General features: G+C 40.0%; 1 protein-coding gene across 1 annotated transcript; it reads right to left on the minus strand.

Moving 5' to 3' along the window:
- Positions 1-1,567: 1,567 nt before the first annotated feature.
- On the minus strand, positions 1,568-25,626 carry LOC5573848 (transmembrane protease serine 9). Its single transcript, XM_001654825.3, has 6 exons — positions 24,395-25,626; positions 9,225-9,364; positions 8,897-9,159; positions 8,652-8,836; positions 2,003-2,112; positions 1,568-1,945 (listed from the first exon to the last, which is right to left on the minus strand). Exons 1-6 carry the CDS (start codon positions 25,464-25,466, stop codon positions 1,670-1,672), a joined length of 2,046 nt encoding a protein of 681 aa, XP_001654875.3. The 5' UTR covers positions 25,467-25,626; the 3' UTR covers positions 1,568-1,669.

The raw sequence follows: 25,626 nt of genomic DNA on the forward strand, positions 1-25,626 counted from the left end.
ACCTAACTTAACCTAAACATATAACGCATTAATCGTGGCAATAGAAGATTGTAACGATTTTTGCCTGAAATTATTGATTATTTTATTTGACATTTGTTCCAATGTTTCAACATTGGATATCCTATGTAACTCATTGGTACTATACCAGGGAGGAAGCCTCAGAATCATTTTCAAAATTTTATTTTGAATTCTCTGCAGAGCTTTCTTCCTGGTATTACAACAGCTAGTCCATATTGGTACAGCATACAACATGGCTGGCCTGAAAATTTGTTTGAATATCAACAGCTTGTTCTTAAGACAAAGTTTTGATTTTCTATTAATAAGGGGATAGAGACATTTTACATATTTGTTACATTTGGCTTGAATGCCCTCAATGTGATTTTTGAAAGTTAAATTCTTATCTAGCATGAGTCCTAGATACTTAACTTCATCTGACCAATTTATTGGAACCCCTCTCATCGTGACAACATGTCTACTTGAAGGTTTCAAATAAAGAGCTTTTGGTTTATGTGGGAATATTATTAGTTGAGTTTTGGAAGCATTAGGAGAAATCTTCCATTTTTGCAAGTATGAAGAAAAAATATCCAAACTTTTTTGCAATCGACTACAGATGACACGCAGGCTTCGTCCTTTGGCGGAGAGGCCTGTGTCATCCGCAAACAAAGATTTTTGACATCCCTGAGGTAACTCAGGTAAGTCAGATGTGAAAATATTGTATAATATTGGTCCCAAAATGCTGCCTTGAGGAACACCAGCTCTTACAGGAAGTCTTTCAGATCTGGAGTTCTGATAATTAACCTGAAGTGTACGATTTGACAGATAACTTTGAATTATTCTAACAATGTATGTTGGAAAATTAAAGTTTTTTAATTTTACAATCAAACCTTCATGCCAAACACTGTCGAATGCTTTTTCTATGTCTAGAAGAGCAAGACCAGTAGAGTAGCCTTCAGATTTGTTGGAACGGATCAAATTTGTTACACGTAAAAGTTGATGAGTGGTCGAATGTCCATGGCGGAATCCAAACTGTTCATTGGCAAAAATTGAATTCTCGTTGTTCAAACCACTATAATTTGTAGCATTTCTTTTTCTTGTGGGATGAAAACTACGATGCAAGATTATTGAAACCATAACAGGAATAGGTTCACTAGTGGGACTGTTATACTTTCAATATGGGACGCACATGGTTTGGTATTTTTTTTTTCGCATTTTGTCCATACAAAGATACAATTTTAAGCATGATACCATGAAGTACACTAAAAATAAACATAATTCATGAAGAAAACTCAAAAGTGAAGAAAATTCAAATGGGACTGTTATGCGAGTATGGGCAGCATAGTTTGAAATACATTTTTCAGAGATTCTACACTTTGAAGTGTTGCCATACATTAAATATCTAAGTTTATGTGGCGAACACGCAAAGGTCGAAAAGCCGCTGTCAAATAGATAATAATAGTAATTGCAGCTATGCAACCATTCCAAACTTTCGAAATATGCGTTGTAGTTGTACTTGTTAATTCTCAGTTTTCAGTACAAGATTTGACTTAAAAGGGTAAAATACGCAAACTACGGAAAATTGGTTTACTTTATTTGCTAATACGAGTAGATTGTTTTAAAATATTGAATTGTTGTACTATTCACTTAATTCAACCTTCTAGTAGCTGATCCTCTAGTCATTTCCTGCTACGCTCAGGATCCACTCGAATATTTCGGGCACCGCTAGGGCAAACTTGTACGTCTCGTTTCCACTAGTATCCTTGTGCGTTGCAATTCCAACAAGACCCACCTGACCATTGACATCATCCACCCATTGTAGCAGTGTTCCTTGCGAGAAAAACATCTCCTGAGGCCAGTTTGAATATGCCGGACCATTTGAAATCAACACGTGCTGAAGAGCTTCGGAGTCTGCAATCCCTGTCACCGATATTGTGTCGAATCCCGCTCTCTGTAAGCACAAACTGTTATACTGTCATTCAAGAAAAGGTAATTTGTTATAACTTACCTGAGGAATGGAGATGTCTTTTCTGAAATTTGTGATTTTCCAACCGGCTGCAATCAAATATTTGAATTCTTTTTCGGAATCAGGGTTCAGGAAGCATATTGTGTTGATATCTGAAAGCGTAATGAAAGCAACAGATTAATATGAGTATTGCTGAAATTTTTCATATCGACAACGAGAAATTCTCTCCTCTTTCGCACTCTTTTGATTACGTTCCTGCGATTCTGCAGTTTTTGGAAAGTTTTTCGCTATGTAGTGCCTTAGTTATTGATTGAAGAAAAAGGTTAACAAAGAGAAGCTCTTTAAAATTAGGGAACTTGTCCGCCTGAGCCATGTGAGATTTTTTCAGATTTGTTGGTGCGCTTGGCTCCATTTGCATGCTCTACGGGCGGACCGGTTGGATGCCAAGGTCGGTCTTGCGATTCCGGTTGAGGGGTGATTTCCGGTTCGCAAACGCTCCGATGACCCAAAGCCGGCGGTTCGTCGTGATGAATACTCTTAGGCTTAGTTCCCGACGGTGAAGCTAGCCTCCCGAAAAAGGTAACGTTACGCGTTGTTCATACTCGGATGTTGGCCGGTAGAGTGCCGAAGTCGGCCCAGAGATTCCGGTTGGAGGATGGCTTCCAGTTCACTGGCGCTCCGACAACTCAAGCCGGTGATACGCTCGCACTACTCAAAAAAGCCCCCGACGGTGGATCTACCCTACTCCGACAAAGATTTCCCTGGCGGCGGAAGATTTTCCGAACCGATGCTATCCGGGCAGATGCCGAGGTCGATTCTGCAATTACGGTGGAAGGAAACTTCTGGTTTACAGGCGCACCGACGACCATTAGCCGTTACTATTTCGCTATTTACTCAGCTAGTACCCGGCGGAGGATCTAGTCTACTCCGACTCAATGGTGGTCGGCCAAGTGTCAGGGTCGGTTCTGCAATTCCGGTTGGAGGGTGACTTCCTGGTCACAGGCTCGTTCTACTCGGTCTAGTCTCCGACGAAGGATCTAGCCTACTCCGATCGCGCCCGATGGTCTCCTTTTATAAACAAACTGACTTGTCGAGTGCCGAGGTCGGTCTGACAATTTCAGTGGGAGGTTGGCTTCCGGTTCATCATCACCCCGACGACCCGACGTCAAGCTCTCTGCGTCTCGTTTCGCTGCTCTTCTCACCAGTTGCGCTGTAAGGCAGACAATATTTGCACCACTATGTTGGTCATCAAAATATCCTCAGATCGGGATCGCTTATCATTCCGTGGACCACACCTTATATACTGAAGTACTCACCAAAAGCAGTCGCCACCGTGTTTCGTTCTATGTTGAACCTCGGGCAGTCGAAGACAACATGTTCTGGCGTTTCTTCAATCTCCATACATCCAGGACAGAAAGGTGACTCCGCATGGCCGAATCGATACAGCTACTGCTTGAAGCAACCGTGACCTGACAAGAACTGAGTCACGTGGAAGTTCATTTCACCCAGGCCGATAGATTCGGGATGAGCCTGTGGCCCCACCTACCTTTCTCAGATGCATCCCATTCTTGCTACCACTTAGCCAGCGAACGTATTCTTGCCAACTTCCTCGCCTTAGTTTCTCTTCGCTGATAGCAGTCGATGTCTTCGGACAGGATGATGCAGATCGGGATCATCCCAGCGATTACGCATGCCGCCTCCGACGATATAGTCCTATACGCGCTCTCCACTCGTATGGGGATGAGTCGGAACGTGTTGTTAAACTTATCCCGATTCCGATTGGTCTGTAGCGCCGTGCCCCAAGCTGGCGCACCGTATCTTAGTAGCGATGTTGATACGACAGCCAAAAGACGCCTCTTACTACTTCTAGGACCACCTATGTTGGGTATAAGTCTTGTGAGCGCATTGTTGGCCTCGCCGCCTTCTGCATGCGTAGTCACCGTGACTGTTGAAGTTCAGCCGATCGTCTAGCATTACGTCCAGGTATTTCAGCTTTCGCTGTGATGCTATGGCATGCACCCCGACAGTGATCTCATCGTGCATGACAGCGTTGGTCCCAATATGAAACCTTGTGAGACTCCAGCCGTTATTCTTAATTCCTTCGGGCCAGCGTCGGTTCCATTCCTCAGTAGCTCTTCAAAATCTGGCACAAGTAGTCGGGAACCCGCATTCTGTGCAGCGCTGTGGCAATGGCCTCCCATCTGGCGCTGTTGAACGCGTTCTTCACATCTGTCGTGACCACGGTGCAGTAACGGCCCTCTCCATTATTATTTATTTTGTTGGTGTTACATCAATTAATTTGATAAAACCTCGTTAACGATGTTACGCCAATTTACTCGGTCCATGGCTGTGTCTCTCCAACTTCGATTTTGGCCCACGTTCTCCAGATCTTGTTGCACCTGATCAAGCCACCTCGCTCGCTGTGCTCCTCGCCTTCTTGTGCCAGGGGACGGACCTGGTGTAGTGGTTAGAACACTCGCCTCTCACGCCGAGGACCTGGGATCGAATCCCATCCCCGACATAGTCACTTATGACGTAAAAAGTTATAGTGACGACTTCCTTCGGAAGGGAAGTAAAGCCGTTGGTCCCGAGATGAACTAGCCCAGGGCTAAAAATCTCGTTAATAAAGTCAAACCAACCAACCTTCTTGTGCCAACCGGATTCGACGCAAACACCATCTTTGCAGGATTGTTGTCCGGTAGTCTTGCAACATGCCCTGCCCAGCGCACCCTTCCGGCATTCGCAACCTTCTGGATACTGGGTTCGCCGTAAAGCCTAGCGAGCTCGTGGTTCATTCTCCGCCGCCACACACCGTTTTCCTGTACTCCGCCTAAGATCGTCCTAAGCACCCTTCGTTCGAACACTCCAAGTGCTTGCAGATCCTTTTCCAGCATGGTCCATGCTTCATGTCCATAGAGGACCACCGGTCTTATAAGCGTTTTGTACATGGTACATTTGGTGCGAGGGTGAATCTTTCTCGACCGCAGCTTCTTCTGGAGCCCATAGTAGGCGCGACTTCCACTGATGGTGCGCCTCCTTATTTTAAAACTAACGTTGTTATCAGCCGTTAACAAGGATCCGAGGTAGACGAACTCATCAACCACCTCAAAAGTATCCCCGTCTATCGTAACACTGCTTCCCAGGCGGGCTCTGTCGCGCTCGGTTCCGCCTATCAGCATGTACTTTGTTTTTGATGCATTCACCACCAGGCTGACTTTTGTAGCTTCACGTTTCAGGCGGGTGTACAGGTCTGCCACCGTTCCAAATGTTCTGCCGACAATATCCATATCATCAACGAAGCAAACAAATTGGCTGGATCTTGTGAAAATCGTACCTCGGTTATTGAACCCGGCTCTCCACATGACACCTTCTAGCGCGATGTTGAACAGCAGGCACGAAAGTCCATCACACCGTCGAAGTCCCTGGCGGGATTCGAACGAACTGGAATGTTCGCCCGAAATCTTCACGCTATTCTGCACACCGTCCATCGTTGCTCTTATTAGTTTTGTGAGCTTCCCGGGAAAGCTGTACTCGTCCATGATTTTCCATAGCTCTTCGCGGTCGATGCTATCATAAGCCGCTTTGAAATCGATGAACAAGTGATGCGTTGGGACTTGGTATTCACGGCATTTCTGGAGGATTTGCCGTACAGTGAAGTTTTGATCCGTTGTCGAGCGGCCGTTGATGAAACCAGCTTGATAACTTCCCACAAACTCATTTGTTATTGGTGATAGACGACGGAAGATAATATGGGATATCACTTTGTAGGTGGCATTCAGGATAGTGATCGCACGATACTTTTCACATTCCAGTTTGTCGCCCTTCTTGTAGATGGGGCATATGACCCCTTGCTTGCTCCTCTGGCAGCTGTTCCGTTTCCCAGATTCTGACAATCAGCCGGTGCAGACAGGCTGCCAATCTCTCCGGGCCCATTTTGATGAGTTCAGCTCCAATACCATCCTTACCAGCGGCCTTGTTATTCTTGAGCTGGTTGATGGCATCCTTAACTTTCCTCAATGTGGGGGCAGGTTGGTTTCCTTCATTCGCCGTGCTGACGTAGCCACTTCCTCCGCTGTCGTGACCCTCGGCGCCTGTGTTCTCCGTGCCATTCAGGTGTTCATCGTAGTGCTGCTTCCACCTTTCAATCACCTCACGTCCGTCCGGCAAGATGCTTCCGTCCTTATCCCTACACATTTCGGCTCGCGGCACGAAGCCTTTTCGGGATGCGTTAAGCTTCTCGTAGAACTTTCGCGTTTCTTGTGAACGATGCAGCTGTTCCATTTCTGCACATTCCACTTCTTCCAGGCGGCGCTTTTTGTCCCGGAATAGGCGGGTTTGCTGCTTTCGTTTTCTTTTATATCGCTCCACGTTTTGTCGCGTTCCTTGCTGCAGCATTGCAGCCCGCGCTTCATCCTTCTCCTCCAAAACCTGCCTGCATTCTTCGTCGAACCAATCGTCACATGTCCTCCTTTCCACGTACCCGACGATGCTCTCGGCTGCGTTGTTGATGGCTGCTTTTATGTTGCTCCAGCAGTCCTCAAGAGGGGCTTCGTCAAGCTCGCCCTCTTCAGGCAACGCTACCTCGAGTTGCTGCGCGTATGTGGCAGCGACGTTCGGTTGGGCCAGTCGCGCTAGGTTATACCGAGGCGGGCGTCGATACCGTACATTGTTAATGACGGATAGTTTTCGGCGCAGTTTCACCATTACCAGGTAGTGGTCGGAGTCAATGTTAGCGCCACGATAGGTTCTGACGTCGGTAATATCGGAGAAGTGCCGTCCATCGATCAAAACGTGGTCGATTTGTGATTCCGTCTGCAGTGGTGATCTCCAGGTGTATCGATACGGGAGGCTGTGCTGGAAGTAGGTGCTGCGAATGGCCATGTTCTTGGAGGCGGCAAAAGCCGTTCTCGTTCGTCAGCCGGTGGGCGCTGAACTTTCCAATCGTCGGTCTGAACTCCTCCTCCTGGCCAACCTGAGCGTTTAAGTCTCCTATGATGATCTTGACGTCGTGGCTTGGGCAGCGGTCGTTCTCGCGTTCAAGCTGCGCGTAAAATGCGGTCCTTGTCATCATTAGTGCTTCCGGAGTGAGGGCTATGCACGTTTATGATGCTGAAGTTGAAGAACCGGCCTTTGAGCCTCAACTAGCACATTCTTCCGTTGATCGGCCACCACCCGATCACGCGCCTCTGCATATCACCCATCACTATAAAAGCTGTTCCCAGCTCACGTGTGTTGCCGCAGCTCTGGTAGATGGTATGATTACCTCTAAATGTTCGCACAATCGAACGTGTCCAGCACACCTCCTGCAGCGCTACGATGTCGAAACCGCGGATCTTCAGTACATCGGAGAGTATGCGTGTGCTTCCGATGAAGTTGAGAGATTTGCAGTTCCACGTACCGAGTTTCCAATCGCTAGTCCATTTTCGTCGCTGTGGTCTTTGCCGATTGTTCCGGTCCGTATTCTCTCGTTGACGTTCCTGTGCTGGTGTATTTTTACGACTGGCTTGCAGGGCCTGACACCAACCCCCTTGATTTCCGGAGGACCATTTCTCCGGAAAAATCAGGAAATCGGGATAAGACTAATGTGTCATTTTGTATAGGGGATGGCATGGTGTTTTACTACAGCCTACTTGATGGCAAGACAAAAGTTTGCCGGGACCACTAGTATAGAATAAAATAGAACAAGGTATATACTAAACAAGTAAAGTCAAACAAATTTTTGAGTGAGTATTGCGGATTGTATGTTTAGCAAGATGAAAGTCAAACGCAGATGCTATTGAGATGCATTGCAGTCCATTAAGAGCAATATTTTGTCCAAAATTAGTTCGTCTTAGATACTGTTGTAGCGTAGAATTAGCTTGCCGGATCTAATGAATGGAAAAGACATCCAGCCAATCAATATTTTGAACGCCGTTCTGATTGAGTGTGTACCATACAGTGGAAAAAATATTCCGAAGTCGCATGCACAAGTAAACAATTGAGAGACTTGAGACAATATACAAAGGTGAAGTTTTTAGCTATGTGGAAGATATATCCTAAACTCTCAGAAGCATTCGCGATGACGTAGGACATTTGATTCTTGAATACCTTTTTTATAGTCATGACTATTTTCATGCATGGAAACCTTTGAATTATAGAATAGAGATGTTTTAAGATCCCAGACCAAGTTTCATTAAACATGTGGGATTAAACAAAATGTTGAATCTTCAATCACTTCAAACATTTTCATTCCGGAGAAGAGGGAGGATGTGTGGCACTGAATAAACATTGTTATGGATCTTGGCTTGATGGGCGACAATCAAAAGCCTATAAAAATAATGTAGCATTGAATCGCACATCAAACGATCTAGTAGGCATGGAACAACTTCGACGACTCACTCCTATGGACCTATGCACGAGTTCACTATTTGACGTTTTAGCGGTGCCGTGTTATTTATGTGACCATGGAAACCAGTGAATTTGGCACCGCTCAAACGTCAAATTAGTGAACTCGTGCAGCGGTCCATAGTAACATCAGAGTGAAATGTCAAGTTCTTCGTGGGGCTCCCGTTTGCTCACTTCGATTCCGAACTCCACACATCTGAATCCTTCAATTTTTCATCTACCTAGCTTCCGAGTTGTTGCATGTTACCCCGTTTGGCGTTAAGAAATATATTGCTGAAAGTGTTAGGATTCTATCATATATACTTACAATCACTGATTTCAACTGGTGTCGCTAATTCGGCTAGTGCTATATTGAAGTCAGAATGGTCACTAGAATCGACATCGGCATCGAAGCGAGGATGAGCGATAACCGATTTTACTGCAATTTCCACACAATGATTATCAGGGCACCTGTTAGTTCCTCTCAAGAATCGTCCCAAACGCGCAGATGTACTGAAAGGGGATAAATAGTCACACCAATTCTAACAAAATTATTTTTCGATTAATTCATACATTCCATTTCTTGGTCTGCAGTACGCTGAAATGAGGACGTGACTTCGAGTAACAAGTGCCCCTTGGCATTCAAAAACATCTTGCGAGTTTTTCAGTTTGACCATCCAAGGATATTCATTTGGAAAAGCTGGCTTCGGAGTAACGGTGACATGCGAGCTGCTCTGACGCTGCCCGCACAGAGTTTTCTGATCGTATGGTCTTCCAGGACTTTCCATGCCACCGTAGCGATCGGGTTCCGAAAGCTGACAGCAATACTTGATGACCTATGTTTGGGTGAAAAAAAAAACACTGATTTGTCTTTGAAATTGGAAATCATATGAAACCTTACTCTGAAGGAATTATGCTCAGTGACTTCACAAGGCTGGGTTGAGCTCGGTCGGCCCGAAGGAGAGAAACGGTGGGGTCGAACTCTGTTGCATACTTCCATTTCGAGGCAAGGCTGTCCGTTGGGGCAGGATGAGTAAGATTCTGGAAATAGGAAGATACACATAAAACTGAAGTGAGTTGAAGTCAGTTAAAAATAATAAGTATTTATCAAGTAGGGTACCGGTGCCATTAGTGGACTACTTAAGCTATAGAAAATCATAACAAAATCACGAATACCTTAACAGAGATATTTCGACGTCAACAGAAAGATTTCAACCTCTACTATATGGGGAAAATATAAAAAGAGTGATAAAATTAATGTTTTAACATAAGATCGCTTGAGCCACTATTGGTACACGTGCTCCAGTAGTAGACGTTCGGGAGTGATACAAGGAATTTAAAACAAAATGGCAAATTTTTACTTAGGTTTAACATTTTTCCCTCGGAACAGCAACTTATATTGCTGTGTGCATTTGAAATGCAAATATCAAATGCGGGAACACCAAACGCGGTAAGATTTTTCACAAGAAATGCGATGTCAAAGATCGATTTATCTTGCTAGGGTGGCGGTGATTTATTTAATCGTTGTTAGGTGTTCTTTGATTGTTTTGTGTTACCGCATTTGGAGTACGTTTAGTCAAGATTTGCTCCTCAAATGCAAAGAGCAATATTTTTCGAGTTAAGCATAAACATCATCTCTTTGGCTTTGCTTCATTTTTATACATCCATTTAAAAACTGCTTCCATCCATTGATCCACTACTGGAACACGATGGCAACTACTGGTGCAAGGGAGCAAATTATTTGCATAAACTTAATTATTCATATGACTTTTTGATAAAATTAAAAGTTGAAAATTGGCAAATCGACTAAACTAGAGGCGATCTATTCACCAAAAATAGCACATGCCGTTTTTATTGAAAAATGTACGTTTTAATCCATAGTCCAATCTATTGGTACATTACAACCTGAGAGAGACTCGCGAAGAGGAAAAATATCAACGTCATATGCAGCCCAGATTCCCCTCTCACGAAACGTCAAATGCAGCCCACCGTTTTTATGGCTGAAAAAGTGAAAAGTATTGTGTTCAAAGTAAATTGTTATTAAAAACCTCAGTCAGCGGAGCAGTTTTTTCCAAAGTTGCTGATAAATACAAGCAGAAGATTAATTATTTCCAATGTCTGCTACGTTTGCTGGCATGAAATTTCACTCAAACGGCTATTTATGATTAGATGTGATGCAAACTCAATCATTTTTTGCTGAGAGGTTCATGTGAGGGTTTGAACGGCTAGCGCATAATTGGTATAAACACAAAGGGGAATTTGAAAAAAAAATTCAGCAATCACAGAAAAAGAAGACCGTCTTCGCGAGTCTCGTCTCAGATTACAACCATTGGTACCGGCACCCTACCGTAAAACGGGGTAGCTTTGATAATACGGGTAACATTGTTAGTTGTCTCAACGTACTGAATGATATAACATAATTTCTGTTAATCAGTTAAGTAAAACGAATGCAGAAGTAAAAAGTATTAGTACGACACTTCATGTCAGAAATATTTTTGTTGGAAGCGGTAAATAACATGTGAAGCTTTATTTTCAAATATTAAAAATTTATGCGATTTTTGCATTTTTTAAACCCTTATAAACAATTTGTTTAACGATCATTTGATGAAATTTTGAAGGGTTCGTCGCTTATCCCAACAGCTCAGTTATATTAGAACATGAATCCAATAATCATTTGTACAAACTGGGGTCATTTTTTGTAATCGACTTCAGAAATTTCATTATAATGCTAAACGGCCTTCATTCGGGTTTGTTCGAAATATACTTGTTTATATTCCAAAAACGTTTGATTCATGTTGCATTTAATGCTTAAACGGGTACATCAATCGACATCTTCTAACAAATATTATTGTATGCCAAGTCATACAGACTTATAATGGTGTTGATCATGAAAGTTTGAACTTATAACACTTTTGACGACGGGTTTTTCTATAAATTCTGTTATTTTATGAACAAAATTTAATCCACGTTCTTTTTTAACATTCTCAAATCAGTTTCAACTGCAATTATGCCAAATAATAGTTTGGTTGTCGAATTTCATGTGTTTGCATACCCATTATCAAAGTTACCCTAAAACCGAAAATAGACTTTCGATTATATGAACCATCATAAGTTCATTCAAAATTATAATGTCTGTTCCTATAGTAGCACTAGCATCACGGCGTTGGCAAAATACTTATCAAAACACGGATGATGCCGTTGATACTACAACATCCTACATAATGGAAGCTTTTGAAGAAGCATGTCCTCTGCGGTCTGTAAAGACTACAAGAGGGACCCCATGGTGGAATTCCGATCTGACTAGACTCAGGAAACAATGTAGAAGGAGTTGGAACAGACGCCGTTCAGCTGGATCAGAGTCGTTCAAGTCGGCTCGCAAGGTTTATAAGAAGGCTCTCCGTTCTGCTGAACGATCCGGCTGGAAAAACCTTTGTACAAATGTTTCCAGTTTGAGTGAAATCAGTCGGCTGAATAAAATCCATGCAAAATCTTAGGATTTCCAAGTGAACGAAATTCGCTTACCTAATGGTGACTTTACTTCTTCCGATGAAGAAGTTTTAGAATGTTTTTTCAATACACACTTCCCTGGATGTGTGGACATTGCATCACGGATGAACCAAATGTCTTTTCATGTAGCTACGAGTCTCTGGCCTCGGCTCGCAGTATAGTAACTACTGAATCGGTTCAATGGGCACTTAATAGTTTTGCTCCTTTCAAATCTCCAGGTGTGGATGGGATGTATCCTGTTCTGCTCCAAAAGGGATTTGAGTCTATCAAACATGTTTTGAAAAAGCTACTTGTAAGCAGCTTTGCTACCGGGTACATTCCCAGATCCTGGCGTGATATTACTGTAAAGTTTATCCCGAAAGGAGGACGTGCGTCGTATGAAGAAGCGAAGAGTTTTAGACCAATCAGTCTGACCTCTTTTCTTTTGAAATGTCTGGAACGCATTATCGATCATCACATCCGTGATGTTTATTTGGCAATCATGCCTCTTCATGTGAATCAACATGCTTACCAATCTGGAAAGTCCACTGTGACTCTTTTACACAAAGTTGTATACGATATCGAGAAAGCATTCGCTCAGAAGCAATCCTGCTTGGGTTTTTTCTTGGATATTGAGGGTGCCTTTGATAACGTGTCTTTCGATGCCATATTGGAAGCCGCACGAAACCATGGGCTACCTACAATGATTACCAATTGGATTCATCAAATGCTCAAGAACCGACATCTCTTCTCGACATTGCGTCAAGCTGCGAATTGAAAATTGAGTGTCTGCGGATGCCCCCCAGGGGTGGTCTTGTCACCACTTTTGTGGAATCTCGTAGCAGATACGCTATTGAGGCAACTCAATAATAGCGGTTTTCCAACATATGGATTTGCCGACGAATATCTAGCTCTGATAGTTGGTATGTGCATAAGCACCTTATTCGACCTGATGCAAAGTGATCTTCAGGTAGTCGAGAGTTGGTGTCGCCAATATGCCCTTTTGGTTAACCCGAATAAAACATCTATTGTTCTTTTTACGGAAAGACGAAACCGCGATGGAATTCGACCTTTACGTCTTTTTGGCACTGAGATTAATGTGACTGATCAAGTAAAGTATGTCGGAGTCATTCTAGATTCCAAACTTTCAAGGACACCTCACATTGATTTCAAAGTCAAAAAAGCTTGCATGGCCTTCGGTCAATGCCGGCGAACCTTTGGTAAAACTTGGGGCCTCAAACCCAAATATATCAAATGGATTTACACAACAGTTCTCGCATATTCTGAGATAACGCCCTAAAAGCCATTGGTAACCATGTGTGTAGCTCGTTGTTTCTAAGCAAATTAATGAATAAGCATACAAACCAACACCACTGGTAGGTAGAACATGATCCTTTCTTCACCATAGAGTTGTTAAATAACATGTAAATCCATTCAAATGCTCAGAAACAACATGCTACACACATGGTTACCAATGGCTTTTAGGGCGAGATCATAAGTTATGCGAGAGTTGTTCGACCAATATTGGCATATGGATGTCTTGTGTGGTGGCAAAAGGGCAAAGTGAGAACAATCCAATCAAAATTGGGCCATCTCCAAAAGATGTACTTGATGGCGATGTCTGGTGCGTTTTCTACAACTCCCACAGCAGCGCTTGAGGCCATTTTCGACGTTGCGCCACTACACATATATCTTAAACAAGAAGCACTTTCTTGCTCTTACCGTTTATGGGTACTGGATCTACTGGAGAAAAATCCAGTAAATCGTAGATACACACACTTCGTTGTTTCCACTTTTGGTGAATTGGGACAAAATTGTCCTTGCTCCAAGTGATCTCACAATTGCTTGTCACTTTCCTTACAGGACATTTACCACACAATTCCCTTCACGGGAAGAGTGGACGTCTGGCTATTTGGAAAGAAGTATATCAAACAATATAGTATGTTACACTGATGGCTCCCTTCTTGAAGGTAGAGCTGGTGCAGGAGTATATTCTCGTGAGCTAAGGCTGAATCAGTTTTACTCACTTGGTAGAAACTGCACCGTTTTCAGGCGGAAATATTTGCTCTTATGTGTTGAGTGCAATCAGCACTTCAACAGCGCGTAATGGGTAAAGTCATATACTTATGTTCAGATAGTCAGGCTGCTATAAAAGCTCTTGCTTCGACCAATTCAAGGTCGAAGCTAGTTATCGCATGTCGAACTCAAATTGAGGACCTGGCCATTCTTCCATCGCTGGAAATGAATTGGCTGATGAGCTAGCTCGCGATGGAGCATCGCATGACTTCATTGGCCCTGAGCCGGCTATTCCAATTTTGAAGTGCTGGGTGAAGCTTCAGATAAACTCTTAGGTGGCAACTCAGCACAAGCAATATTGGAATAGTTTGGAGTCATGTCGTCAAACAAAATTGTACATTACTGAGCCATCTCCAAGGGTGGCGAAGTATTTATTAAATCTGTCAAAGCAGAATTGCAGTCTCTTGGTCAGAGCGTTGACAGGCCACTGCCGACTCAACTATCACATGGCAAATATTCAGCGTGCTGACTCATTTGTGTGTGATAGTTGTGACTCCGATTATGGAACTTCGTATCACCTGATATGTAACTGTCCAGTTTTTTCGCAAATGCGATTCCAATTACTTGGGGCGTAGATACGGACGTCAAACATTTTCGCTCGCGTTTTTTTTCTGCTGATTTTGATAATTTAGTGAATTTAGGCCGATTGTGATTCGGAAAGTAAATAGTGGACGAAAAATTTTCTTTGTTCGGAAGTGTTTATCGCGGATGAGCGGATGGACTGAAGTTTGGTGCTGACTTCCCTGAAGATTACGAAGGCTCGCGTTTGCAGTTCCTTGGAGAGTTTGAATTTAGTATTGAAGCTAACGACAGAAGTGACTGAAATAATCAAGAAAGGTTCAGCTGCTGGTGCTGCAGTTTAAACTTCATCAGAAGGCTTCTGAAGCTGCACCAATGCCTTCAGATTGTGGAAGCTACTTAAGGAACTTGGTGAGAGATTTCCAATTAAAACTTTATTTCTTATATTATTAATTATTTTGCATATTTGCCCATTTATTTTAATTTATAGTTTCAATTTCTGTATAACGGGAAAGGAGCAAAAGAAATTTTCATCTCATTTCAGAGAGCGAGCAAAGGCGCTTAAACCAAGGCTGTAAGGCCAGGACATGAGGAAGAAATGCCTATGTCCCAGCCCAGGAGAACAACAATGGAGTGTGCATTAACTTTCTTAGCAAATCACTCCCAACGATTTTACCTATAACCCTGAATCGAAACGGTTGGTACGGTTGTCCCCGTTTCTTCCTTTCTGAATTGGAAATGTTTTGGCTATCAGTTTATTCATGCGTGAATAACCTGATCGTCATGATTTTTATCAATTATCTTCAACCCCAAAGTCTGCACAGTGGGCCTGGCCATTTTAATATTTGTATCATATCGTTGATATTCTGCAAATATTAATGCTGACAAGAAAATACCTGAATAAATTTAGGTATTTCCAGGATGCTTTTAAATATTGGCTGTGCAAGCGCTTAGATTAGATTAGATTAGATTAGAAATGCGATTCTAATTACTTGGTAAACACTTATTAAGTGAAATTGAATTCAGAAGCCTGAATCTTCAGGACATTCTGTTGTTCTTAACCCGCTGTGGTAATGAGCTATAGGCTCTCTTTGCGCTCATGCGTTTTGCAGTGCCCTTTTTAGGGCGCTGTTCGAACCCATTGTGGTATGGAGCTACATGCTCTCATTTCGCTTATGCGATCTTCCCTCTTCAAGGGACCCCACTCCTATTTCCTCCCATCTTACCCTTCCCTTTCCTCTCCCATCGGGTACATGATGAAATAGGCTCAAATATGGCGATGGCACAAATCTCCCAACTGGTGGGGAACGTGCCTTTGGAGCTGGCCTTATGATACCATCACGGCGTTGGCAAAATACTTACAGTGGCCCAATTTCATATTCGTACAGGATAATGTTTCCACATCAAGTTAGTAAAAAACTATTAAATGAAGTATTGAGCTACAAATACTTTATCCACATTGAAGGTAACAGGTGTCATCTATTGTTTGCCAATCACAAAATGTTTCCATTTACATTCATCTTTGGATTAATAGAAAAGTATTGAATTGATGTCTAAAATTCACCCAATTCCATATTCGTACACCTACCAAAATTCATACGCACAACGTTCAAAACTAAATTTAGAAGCTCTATTTGATTACTGAAATGCTTTATTATGATGTTCAGATGTAGTGAAATACATTTGGACAATTTATTAGTGGACATATATGAAATTTAAGTAAAGTTATGAGAAATGCCAATTTTTCAATGATTTTTGCTATTAAATCCTATAATTCGAACAATAACGTTTATTTTTGTCATTGGATCCAATCTACAGATTATACTCGTAAGCTCTGATAGAAATTTAGTTGAAATATATATAGTTTACAGAAATCATAAACAGTTTTTATCCCTTTTGAGTTCAGAAAGTTGTTGTGCCATAAGTTCAAAACTCTTTTAAAATGATATTTTTAATCAATGTAAACCAAATTTTCATTCTAAACAACAGGTAAATGTTAATTTTGAATTTGTCTGTAAAAATAATTTGAACTACGAACTTCGTTTTACAATAAAGTACCCTAAACTACGCTGTACATACCTCCACATAATTGATGTCATCGTAATATTCAATTATCTTTGAAATAATAGTCAAATTATATTCAAAATAGCACCCTATTTTGCAATTTATTGATTTTATAAAAAAAATACAAAATAACTTGAATGAGCAGAGAGCATTGAGACACTATTTAATAGAATATATCCTGTTGTTTTCATCATTTTGAAAAAACGTTTGTGTTGCGGTTATGGCAATAATATTTATTCTTTAAATCTCTATAATCATGTTTGGTAGTAAAATGTAAATTAAAAATGATAATTACGCAATGTTTTAATAGTAACATTAACTATGGATTATGTATATACATTTAGGAGCCAAACATAAAGAAATTGACTAAAATTTTTGGTTTTGGATTTGTTATAAATGTTATATTACCTAAGATTCAAAAGTATAAGTTGTCGATATCCACTCCTAGCTACTCTAAAACTGATTATAATTTTTTGAAACTTGTGCAATATTCGCAGTTATCATTCTTAAGGAAGTGATGTTGAAAAAAATGCAATTTATTGTTCGACTTACCGAATGTTTTAGCAAAAAACATGGGAAAACTGGTATTTTTCTTAAATTTACTTAAGTTTCAAATATGTCCGCTTTTAAATTTTCCAAATGTATTCTACTGCATCTGAACAACACAACGAAGAGCTTAAGTAATCATCTAGTCCATTAAAAATTAGTTTTGAATGCTGTATATTTCTTTTTTGTTAGGTGTACGAATATGGTATTGGGTCAATTATAGACACAATCTCAATACTTTTCCATTATTCCAAAGATTTAAGCAAATGAATGCAGTTTGTCATTGCCAAACAATAGATGACACCTAGAACCTTCATTATTGATAAAGTATATCGAAGTCCATGCACCTTTTAATAGATTTATACCAACTTGATATGAAAACAGTGCCCCGTACGAAAATGAGATTGAGTCACTGTATCAAAACCGTATTTTTACAAAACTTTTATATTTTTCCTACAAAGTGTGGATCAAAAGCTTTCGTTTGGTGTTAAAAAAGTCCTTAATTCATCAATTATTTCGTATAATAAAAAATAGTTTCTCTCAGTAGTGCTACTACAGGAACAATATGTTTACTATAGGCGCAAGGTAGCTCAAATCTTAAGCAACACTAATTATTTCGATCATTGTTTGAACAAAATCAAGCTGTGTATCAATGGTACTTAGATAAATAGCTCCTGACCTTCATGTCAAAAAATGTTTTGAAAAGATTTATAGCAAAACGGCCGTGAAAAGCCACTAGTGCGACTATAGGGGACTGTCCACTAAGGGAACATCGACCCTACATGTTCAGATCTTTGTTATTAGGGATGGACCTGTAAATAAAGTTAAGATTTTATGTAACGTAAGTAAAAGCGGTAATCTTTAGACCAAACACAAAATAAAGTAGTGAAGTTCAAACTGGATACCTGTTCTAGTACCGTCGATGGGGGTGACAATGGGTCTGGGGGGTGAGATTGGGTCAAAACGGAAAAATATGTTTTTTGAAATATTTCAGCTAATAACGCTGATATTACTAAAATTTAAAATTCATATGTTAGAAAACATATTATTACACATAATTAATCACAATACACATTTAAGGAAATAATAGTTTTTGTTTAATATATCTACAAGCTTGTACGTTGAAACTAGACAAAATTTACAACATTAAATTTCTCCTGTGCAAAGTAATACGCATGTACTTTAACCTCCATCGTTATAATAGTAGAAGGCTGAAAGTCTTTTCATTACACTTCACACGTATTTTCCGGAATCTATTTGATTTTTCCACAAAAAAATCATTTTTTTTTCGGTACGGTGTCTAAAACATTAAAAATGGGGGTGAGATTGGGTCAAGGAAGAACGATAGTAAATTAAATTGTTAGTACACTTTTTTGACATTTCACGCTGCCGGGTGTTCTCTTTTTTCATTGAGATTTGTTTATTCTTTCTAAATACAGCATCTCTGAATCATCAAACAAGTCTACTTGAGTATTTCGTGTATTGAATAACAATGCAACGCGTTCTGACAACTTCTCAAACCAGCAACTGTTTTTCGTACGCAGCATCATCGTAAAATTTTAGCAAATGATTTATTTTTCCCAAATTCCATTTTTTATTAGTGTTTTCACATTATAGAAACATCTCACGGAAGTACAAATGAGTTGGATCGCTGAAATACCGGGATTATGACCTCAACTTCTGCCTGAAATATATTGATCGTGGAATGTCGCACCGAAATTTAACTATTTGCGAAGGTTTAAAATAATCACTGATTCAGTACACCTTTGGGGAAACTGAATTGGATTTATGGCAATGGGGATGAGACTTTGAAGACAATTTGAGGGAAAAAAAACAAGAAAATGCATGTGAACTTGACGATAAATGTTGGGTTTATATGTTTTTTTTCATAGCTCTTCAATTTTTTGGTATAATCGTTGTTTTAAGTGGGTTTATCATACTAGTGAAATCTTTTCGTCTTGTTTGCATCGTATTTCATCGATATTTTTCAGCTGTGAATGGTTTTGCAATCATATTCTCAAAAACAAGTTATTTTAATTACAGTGACCCAATGTCACCCCCTCTATGGGGTGAGATTGGGTCATTTTTCATTCACTTGTGGTGCCGCTATGAATAAATATTGTTGTTTGATTTTTTCCACAGCTGTTAATGTACCATCAAAGTACATACACACCAAATTTGAAGTTTATTGGAGTTAAATTGCGATAGTTATTCAACAAATAAATCGTACATATCCTTTTTTGACCCATTGTCACCCCCAACGACGGTATCGAATTCGTGCCCAATTTTGACAGACTACAATTCACTTTTGTTATCACTTTACCCTGTTTCACTCAAACTCGATATCCCTTAACAGATTATAGAAAATGTTCTGCTTCAAGGGTGAAGTCCTGCTAAAATTAGCAAAATATTGAAAATTTCGCAATCTCCATACAATAAGTAAACATCAAGGAAGAAAGGAAAGAACCGAAATGGCTGAAGGTATAAGAAACTGTTTATTTTATAAACAAAAGTTTCTAGCTCACTGTTATTGCCTGGTGATAAAAATTTGAATCATCTGACTCGAACAATAATAGTCCTTACCTTACTGAAAAACTTTGCCGAAGACGCCATCCCTTTAAGTGGTGAGTTTCATGCTCACTTACACCATTTTAAATGTTTTCATGTGTCAGAAATATCCTCAAAACAAAAGTTTTATGAACACTTACGCCACCAAGCTGAGAAATTTTGAATGGCAGAACTTGTACAAAAGTATCCCTTGAGCTCCTGAACAACTTTGCCAGAGACACAATCAGTTCTGGATGTACTTCTGGGTTTGCGAAAATCCATCACTTACTTAACGAGCCCGTTTTGAAAATACACATTAAATACATCTGAAATCATTGAAATCTTCCAACGATTTTCACCGGAAGTCGCTATCTTGTTTTCTAGGCCACGATATTGGATTCCAAAATAAAATGTTCAATTGAAAGCAATTTTCAACCTGGACAAACTTGTAGACAAAAATTATCCTTAATGCTCAGATTTTTATAGACCGTATTTTTTCTAGGCCGCCATCTTGGATTGCAAAATGTTCAATTGAAAGCAATTTTGAACCTAGACAAACTTTTCGAGAAAAATAATCCTTCTAAATAATCAGGATCTTGAGATACAATGTTTTTCATGGACCGAAAATCTCCATCTTGTGTTCTAGGTTGCCATATTGGATTAAAAAATATTCAATTGAAAGCGAACTTGTCGAAAAAATCGTCCTTCTAAACCAGTGATTCCCAAAGTGGGTGGAAATTTGTTAAATTGAATTTGGGGGGCGAACAAATTAGAAAGGGGCGATAATGGAGAAATGTATTTAATTCTAGCTCAATTTAATGAAAGACAGTTTCCCTACAAGCTTGTTTCTGATTACCTCTTTGGCAATTATGTTTTGATTCTGCATTTTGTTTTATGACTTTCTATTTTATTCTACTAAGTTCCATAAGCTGAATGACGTTTAAACCATTTTTAATTTGAAAGATATGCGGGGTACTCGGCATGAAAATATAAATGTTTGTAGAAGAGCTTTAGAATTGGACAATTAATGTTCCTATCGTTGGCATCCGGTTTTTGACGTACGCATTCCAATTAGTTATTATACCAACTGACCGTTGAGAAGAAATTGGAGGTTAAAACAAGAGTTGAGTTTGATTTTTTATATACTTTTTGCACTCTTGGCGTTCTAAGATCGTTAGAAACTTACTTCTCTCAATGGAAAACCGTTCAACGACTTTAGAATAAAAAATACCGTGTTGATTCTAAATGCCCGGGCGCACAGTGCGTTGCTCCATAGACAAAAATCAAATTTCAAGTTATTTTATCCTATGTGATTTTGAATCAACCAGACATTACACCAGAGCAATCTCATGATGAAAATAATATATTTTAAATGTTTTTTCGAAGACTTTAATCAAATTTTTTATTGAAAACTGAAAAATAACAAAAATGCTATTTTTTGTTTGCCTGATGGCGTATAAGTCACTTTTGCAGCTAGGAGTGAGAAAAGACATATTTGCATATAACTTCTTACATCATTATAAGCAAGACAAGTACAAATTGCATGGTTTTTCTTAGAAAATAATTGATTTGGCGCTTGGGACAGTTTTGTGATTAAGAATATAGTATGTGTCATTTATGCAAATTGTAGCTCTTTTGACCAGAAACAACTTTTCCTTCCATACCAAGGTGCTCAAATGGCTTAATCTTCCAGTTTTGATTTTTTTCCTGCATCTCCATACATTAAACGCACTGTGGGACGCTTCGAATCCCACACACTGGCCTTAATTTACTGAAATAATATTATTTCGACAACTTTTATGCAGGGATAATGTAAAGGTTACGTTCATGAATTCTAGGTGAAAAAACAATCGAAGTTTAGTCCAAAATACCTTGAAAAAGTATGCCAAATTTAATATAATATACTTGCTATTTCAAATAAATGTCCAGTACTTGATTTTATTAATTGTTGAATGTTTTTGTTTATACAAAACAATAAATAAGTATGATTTTGCGAGATATGTCATATGGTCGGCGTTAAGTGAGAGTGGACCAAGTGACATTTTCCATATTTTGAGAAAAATGGGATTAAAGTCTAACGCTCTGTAATTTTTGAACTCATTTAAATTTTGGTTCAATATTTCTACACATCTTTATGTTACTTCCAAACAATATAATGTGATGTAATAATCATAAAAATTCATAATCCAAACCTCTGATAGGACCATTTTTTGATGGACTATGTGTACTTGGTCCACTCTGACTGAACTAAAGATCTCCCGTTCAGTGAGTTGGTTCACTCTGACTGAGCAATTTCTAGGAAATAACAATCATTTAATGCTTGCGTGGTCAAACTGGGTGCATATCTTTAAGATAAGTAGATTCTAAAGGCCCTTCGACACCAGTTACGTAATTTCTACAATAATCCATTCGTCAATACCGAAATCAGTGGCATTACGAAAGCTTGAAAATTAAAGTTTTGCAGGGTCAGGGCATTGAAGACCAGAAATATTCAAATATGTGTTCAGTCAGAGTGGACCAAGTGAAAATCTTGAGTACCGACCAAAATATACTGGTCCAATGAGCGGGTTCTAGCACATTCCATACATACACCATAGAACTACCATAAACTTCTATCGGACTCTGAAAATGACTTAAAAAATGCAAGAATCGATCGATTAATTGCTTTTCAACACTTGGTCCGGTCTGTCTGCACAGAAATTGTTGCAATTTCTGTTCACCCATCCAAATATGGTAAATGGTCAAAAATCAAAATCAAATGCATCGAATTAAGTAATATTTATAAATTTAAATTTATGGATAAGTAGAAGTTTCAATCGATGTCAAAAAATCTGACAAATCTCTTGAAATGTTTTTCATTTCCTAATATTACTCAGCGCGATCATCATATTCGCTATTATGGTAATAAGCCCTTGATCCACTCTGACTGCATACTTTTATCGATTTTTATTGATCATCCAAAGTAAATTTGTTACATATCTCTCCCAGTTTACAGCATTCACCGAATCTGGTCAAAGTGAAACGTAGGTAAGGTTATTTCGCATCTAATGAGAGAATAATCCAATTTTTTCAAGTTTTGTACTTGGTCCCCTCTGACTTAACGCCGACCATATGTTAAACGTTTTTGCTACAATTTTTTGACATACTCATCAAAACTTTAGTGATGTAAAGTATTTAAAGTGTAATAAATATTTTAATAGCACATGAGTAGTGTGTGATCCTTTGACCGTGACGCTTGCTCCTGCGGGGGCGGGTGAAGCGATCATGTTATGCGCGCAGTGCAGTGAAAAAGTGTATAGTATTTGGCGGTAAGCTCAGTGTGGCGACGGAAAAAAAAGAACATTACATCCAGATAAAATCGTTCATTATTATTATTTATTCACCTATTACCATTTGAAACTAAATACGTGCCAGGGTCGAAAATTTAATTTTCGATTCGGGAAGTGTAAAAACATTTCATATATCCATTTGATATCTGGGTGTTTTTATGCAGGGCTTACTGTATATGAAAATGACCTCAGAATGTGTGTGTATTTACTGCCATTCTTGAAATGGGTCGTTGGAATTTCAGTAGAGCTATCACCTTTCATCTCCCGGGTTAAAATTGTCTGCAGATATAAAGATATCGTAGGGTATCAAATATACATGCATACAATTTTCTTCCATAAAAGCACTGCCGGTCAGTGGGAGATGGATTGTATACACACACACACACACACACACACACACACACACACACACACAATAAATATTTTAATAGCACATCAGGGCGGCGATTCCTAAAAAGCATTGGCCGGAAGGGGGCGAAAGTCAAAAAAGTTCTAAACGATCAGGATCTTGAAATACAATGATTTTCATAGTCACCATCTTGTTTTCTAGACCACCATTTTGGATGACAAAATATTCAATTGAAAACAAATTTTCAACCTGGACAAACTTGTCGAAAATAAATCTTACTGCTAAATGATCATGAACTTGAGATACAATAATTTTCATAAACCGATTGTCGCCATCTTGTTTTCTAGGCCGCCATCTTGGATTCCAAAATGTTACATTTAAAGCAATTTTCAACCTGAACAAACTTGTCGAAGAAATCATCCTTCTAAATGATCAGAATATTGAAATACAAGCATTTATCTGTAGAGTTTGTGCATAGTTTGCATGCTCACTAACGCTGCCTAGCGGACGAATTCCGAAAAAAATAGACTTACCAAGGGGTTGTCCTTGAACTAGGTAACAACTTTGCTGAAGACACCGTTCTTCTATCTAGTGAAAATCACAAGAATATTTAACATTGATGAGAAACTAATATCATCAACTACTTGGCACCTCCATCCAGCAGGCCATGTTGGGAGAGACGGCTATGCCACCCACTTTCCTACATACAATGCGCCGAGATGTCAGATTAAAAAGTGGCAAATCATGCGTATACAATTTTCGAAGCTTCCAAATTGTTTAACTCGTTTATTTGAAGAGCTACTAGAAAGTTGTGTTCACTGATACTTGATTTAAATTATCAGCTAGGGAGAGAATTTGTAGTACGTCCCTAAAGTAGCCTTTTTTACTTAATTTTGAAATGGTCCGTTTTCCCATACTGAATAAATAATTTCCCCATACTAAACTTCAAGTCACTTGCCGAGCAGCTAAACGATATTTTAGAATTTTTAAATTTTGCAGGGGTTTGTTTGGGCCCATTTGCTACCATTTGTGGCTGTGTGGTTCTTCGATTTGGAAAATTTGCGAAAATAGATAAAGCTTAGTGAGCACGTAGCTATTGAACCATAAGACGTATCTTAAAGTAATTAATTAGATATTCTAGTATTCATAACATACCTCGGTGCCTATAATTCGTATGCTCCAATGTGCTAGTGGTTTCTCTGGGTGATTCCGGCACAGGCCATCCGTTGGATTGGTTGGATGGTCGTTGTGGTTGTGTTGTAGTGGTTGTTCGTTGAGTCGATGACTCACTAACCGTTAAATCATCATCTTCTCCTTCAATCATCTCGCGAATCCAAGATGCATAGTACTGCACATTCACAAATCCAGCATACTTATTCACATCGCACTTATTGCTCCCATCCTCACGAGCTCCCGAGAAAGATGTAATACCGCGCAGAAACCACTTTCTGCCGTCTTGCACATACATTCCTCCCCCGCTGTCACCGTTGCATACGCTCGTACCATCTCTTGACCCAGCACAGAACATTCCTGGATAAATCAACGGACCGAAAAGATCAGGATCAGCTTCTTGGCATTGTGGGTAGTCCACAATGGGCAGATTGGCAATCTTTAGATCCGAAGAGTTCTCATCATCCTCCGTAAGTCCCCAACCCACAACTACACCCTGCTTCCCGATGATGTCGTGGATGTTTGTCTCGGACCTGGTTAACCCCACACAGATTGGAAGCACATAATCACTGAATCTCACAGCCGTTTTCAACGACAGCAGCGCTACATCATGCTTATTGCTGTCTTTCGCAAACTCCGGGTGAACGATGATCTCCTGCACCGTATGCGATTGACCGTGGCTTGAAGCACTGAACAGTTGCACATATCCAAAATCAACTGTAACAGTTCCAGCGTTCACCTCATAGCCACTCTCCCGATCCACTACGCAATGGCTGGCGGTGATCACGTAGTTCTGGTGAACCAATGTTGCTCCACACTTGTACTCCCTTGATCGACGATTTTTCCGATGAAACAATCCTCCATGCCAGGGCCATTCACCGAGTTTCGTGTTTGATCCATTGGTTATGAGGCCCTCGACTTGTCGCTTCCGTACACCACACTGATATCGTCGATTGGATTGGGAAACTGCACGCCGGACGTTTGATCTGGTTTGCAAGGTTTCTTGTGTGAACAGTAAAACTAGTGCCAGTATTAACAGAATGCAAAAATGGTCCATTTTCTGCGGTGATGTGAAACAGAATAAACGAACAGTTGCATTGGCGAAGGGTCATGCAGTTGTTGATAGTAATTGGAATTTTATGAGATAAGAGAATCGCATCGCATTTGTTATACTCAGATGCGGTACTTTCCAATTTGTGCCTTAGAAAGCAACTTAC

This window comes from Aedes aegypti, chromosome 2, assembly GCF_002204515.2.
Source record: "Aedes aegypti strain LVP_AGWG chromosome 2, AaegL5.0 Primary Assembly, whole genome shotgun sequence".
NCBI classification, from domain to species: Eukaryota; Metazoa; Arthropoda; class Insecta; order Diptera; family Culicidae; genus Aedes; species Aedes aegypti.